Below are 3,640 nucleotides of genomic sequence, written 5' to 3'. Positions count from 1 at the left end.
CTGAACACTGCTCCTATGTCATGAGCAGTTGAGAGACATGCTTTCTTGTGTCTCTAGGTGGAGAAGAGTGGTCCAAATTATTAGAAGTTTGGGGGGAGGCTTCTAGTCTCAGGCTGGACTTTCTCTAGATGTCATTAAACTTTGTCATTTTCTTTAGACATTTGTTCACTCTGCTGCATATCTTGTTTAATGTTCTTGAATGAGGATCCCTGAGTGTGTCTACACTGCAACTGCGTGTAGAGCACGTGTCAACAGGCAGTCCAGAAGATGGACTCGGAGCAGCCTAGCAAGCAGACAGCCAAACATGGTGCGCTGCCTGTGACAGGCAGCCGTCATTCTGCAGGAGGGTCCTATTTAGGAACCATATGGGTGTGTCATTGCCTGAAAAAGTTTGACCAGTACTAGTCTGCAGTGGGCTCAGAAGAGAGGAGGGCTATTAGAGGGAAAGGATGGGCACTTGCTTTAAGCCAGCCAACACAAGCCCAATAAAGTGGAAATGCTGATGCTCACACAACAGTAAACGTGTACGGTAAGCTGTGAGGTTTTGGGGAGGGAGAAGGAAGAAAGATGTGTTCTTCGGTGATGAGTAAGCTTTTTCCCTGAAGCGTGGGTGGGACTAGCTGGGTTCAAATACACTTCTGGGTCCATCATCAGTGAAAATGGCAGGAGCTGTGTGCTGTATGTTCTTATTCCAGTCGTTTTGTAACAAGTGTTACACTGTGATCAAGTAATCACCACTACATCAGTTCTGTTCTTTACCGTAACTGTTACCTCTAAACATTTCACGTAAACATGGTAACTCCTAATACCTTGCAAACTTTCCCAAGAAATTTGAGGTATGTGTGTATCGTTAGCTCCTCATTACCTGCAGGGAAGATGAAACACAGAGAATTGAAATAACCTAGTAAATAGAGCTGGAAAGAGCTTCCTGAGGCTGCTGTGTGCCTCACTCACTGTGGTTCCACACAGCTGCCTGCGCAGGGAGATAGGGTGGTTTCATTCAGGGAGTGCAGGTGAGGCAACAGAAGGGAAAGTCCTTGCGGTTAAGGGAGGTTTTGACCTACAGAATACTTGCCTAAACAGTCCTGCGCTTAGGTAATATTCCTATCTCTTCTGGCTATACTTTCGCTGCGTATGCCCTGTGTTTTACCTCTGACATCAGTGCCTTCTATTTGCTGTGATAGGAGCACCGTGTTAAAGCCGAGAGTCTGTTCCTGGTTCCTGTTTCAGTTCTTTTACAAAAGCACTATGCCATCGAAAAGGAGAAGCTCTGCTGAATAAAGGAAAAGCATAGTGTGTGTGTGTGTGCGCGCGCACAAAAACTCTTCCACGTGTTCTAGTTTCTCCATGGCAGCTTTACACCCCTGGGCACACGTGTGCTGTGAAAGATGAGCCCAGATACGTTGCGTTTTTTAGGGCCCTGGAGTAAGCTCTTTTCCAGTGGCACAGTGTATAATGCATTTTATTTTGAAATTGCATTATAGCAGAGCATGATCTATATCACTTGGGTTTCTCTGTTGATTCAATATATGTAATTTTTAAGTCCAGACCTTTGGGCTCTTCTAAACGTTATTGGAGAGGATTTACCTTACAATATACCTCTTATCTTTGCTGTCTCTGTGCATCCTAAAGCTGAAGGTATAGCAAGCTTCACATCTCACTATGTGTCCATTTACCTTTTCTCCCAAGTTTTCTGTTGGGAAAGGTGAAAGGAAGGTGATAAGGATGGGATTTCTAAAGGATCAAAAAGGGCTTTAAGCACCTATGTGCAAACTGGAGGTTCTCAAAGGTAATTTCCAGCTGTTACTTAAAGGTCCAGGAAAGGCATCTGAAGCAGGTGACCCTAATGTTTCCCTAGCAAAGCTCTGTGCTAATGTTCCTTTAATTTCCTAGCTGACTCATCCGTAAGTCAAAAATGGTATCAGATGCGCAGATACCAGCCATCAGTAGATTTCAGCAGTTGCTGCCTCCCATTTGCCTGCTGCATAGGTATGTAGGGTTCTGCATATCAAGAGACTCTGTCCCAGGGAAGACTGGTTTTAGTTAGTGGGTTTCTTGGTATTTCTGGAGAAATACGAGTTTTTATAGCTGATGGGCATGATGAGAAAAAGATGAGTTTCTGATTGTGCTTCCTTGATGTGCTCATTATTTCAGAGACACATTTTTAGCTTGCTTTCAATATTTATTATAGGTTTATTTCCTGGAAATAAGTTGCTTTTACATAAACCTAGCCAAAATAGCTGGACTGGTCCTCTTGGAGCACGGAGTTTGTGGAATGCCTGAGGAATGCAGAGAAAGCACAGGTACTTAATGCAGCCACAGGCCTGGGGCCAGGTTCCTGCCTGAGATGTAGCCTGATGCTGTTAGCCAAGCTCTAAAGCTGTACCTTAAAGCAAAACCAAGCTCCTTCAAACAAAACCAGCCACGCTGGGATTTTCTGTGGATTCCACTTCCTAGCTGGTATAGGGATGACCCTGGTGGCATGGCTAGAACATAGAGTGAACCTCCAGATTTAGCTTTTTTCAACTGTGCTTATGTGTTTTGTGAGGACATGGTTGAATGGTTTGACCTACCCTGTTCCTTATGCTGCATCTGTTCCAAGCAACTCTGCATGGGCATGGTCAAGCTGTTTGCAGTGTAGCAAGTTCTGTCCAGGGCACAGTGGAGGCACCAAAAATCTCTATCAGAAGAAAGAGGAATGTTTTTTTGTCAGGAGTGCGACTAAGCAGTGGTGACTCCCTGCTCCTCCACAAGTTCTCTCATTGTTCCCGACAAGTGGTTGTCATAAATACATTCTGCATTTTTAAGTTGCAACATCAGCGGTTAAGGTGCCTTTGTGCACATTCTTTGTGGTGTTTGTGTCACTGTACAGGTTGAACAAGTGCTGCCCTCAGGCAACTCCTGTCTTGTAATAAATCCTGCTTTCAGCTGACAGACCCTTTCTTGCTGTTTTTCTGCAGGCAGCCAGTCCTACAGGAAGTGAGAACAGTTCCTTTCCTCGAGAATCACCTGTCACATTGTTGAAGGACAGAGCCAGCTTCCTGTAATGAGCTTTACTGTCGACCTGCTGAGAAGAGAGCGAGGTTGTTGACACTGCACAGCGCACACCATGCCCGGTGATTCAGGATTTATCTGATGGGATCTGATGTCGTCTCTAAAGCTGGCTAAGACAAGGGCCTTGTTATTGCAATTCAAGGTCTCAGCAACAGCCCAGGACTGATATGGGATATTGATATAGTCTCAGTGTCTCTGAAGTGTCGTTGCCACCTTGAGAAGAAACTCTTGCTCTCTGCCTTCTGTGTCAGGGTAAACAGCCTTTGGAGACAGTATGTAGGGCTCAGCACAGGCACCTGACCAAGCAACTGTCTTTTTTACATATTGCTTGCTGAACTAGCTTGCCACTTGCTTTTTAAAAATTACGCCTTTGTGAATGAGTTGGGAGATACCTAAGTTTAAAGGACCTGCTCTAGGGAAGAAAATGCATGCCATATGTGCAGAGCCTCACTGCCTGGAGCAGTCTTGTGTGGAGCGAAATCTGTGTGTGGCAGCTGGAGCCTGGAGAGAAAGTATTTCACCAACTTCGGATTGGCCTGTGGCCACTGAAAAACACTGTGCTGGTGCCCAAGACAGCATCCATGCT

General features: G+C 45.3%; 1 protein-coding gene across 1 annotated transcript in view; it reads left to right on the top strand.

Moving 5' to 3' along the window:
• ARMC9 (armadillo repeat containing 9) overlaps positions 1–2,983 on the top strand; it is a 66,021-nt gene extending 63,038 nt beyond the window's left edge. Inside the window, exon 25 of the mRNA XM_010143116.1 lies at positions 2,961–2,983. Within this exon, the coding sequence (XP_010141418.1) occupies positions 2,961–2,983 (23 nt within the window). The remainder of the gene's footprint in view (positions 1–2,960) is intronic.
• Positions 2,984–3,640: the final 657 nt, after the last annotated feature.

This window comes from Buceros rhinoceros, unplaced genomic scaffold, assembly GCF_000710305.1.
Source record: "Buceros rhinoceros silvestris isolate BGI_N320 unplaced genomic scaffold, ASM71030v1 scaffold1869, whole genome shotgun sequence".
Classification (NCBI taxonomy): domain Eukaryota; kingdom Metazoa; phylum Chordata; class Aves; order Bucerotiformes; family Bucerotidae; genus Buceros; species Buceros rhinoceros.
Note: the sequence above shows the minus strand (reverse complement) of the source record. Positions and strands in the feature narration are given on the sequence as shown.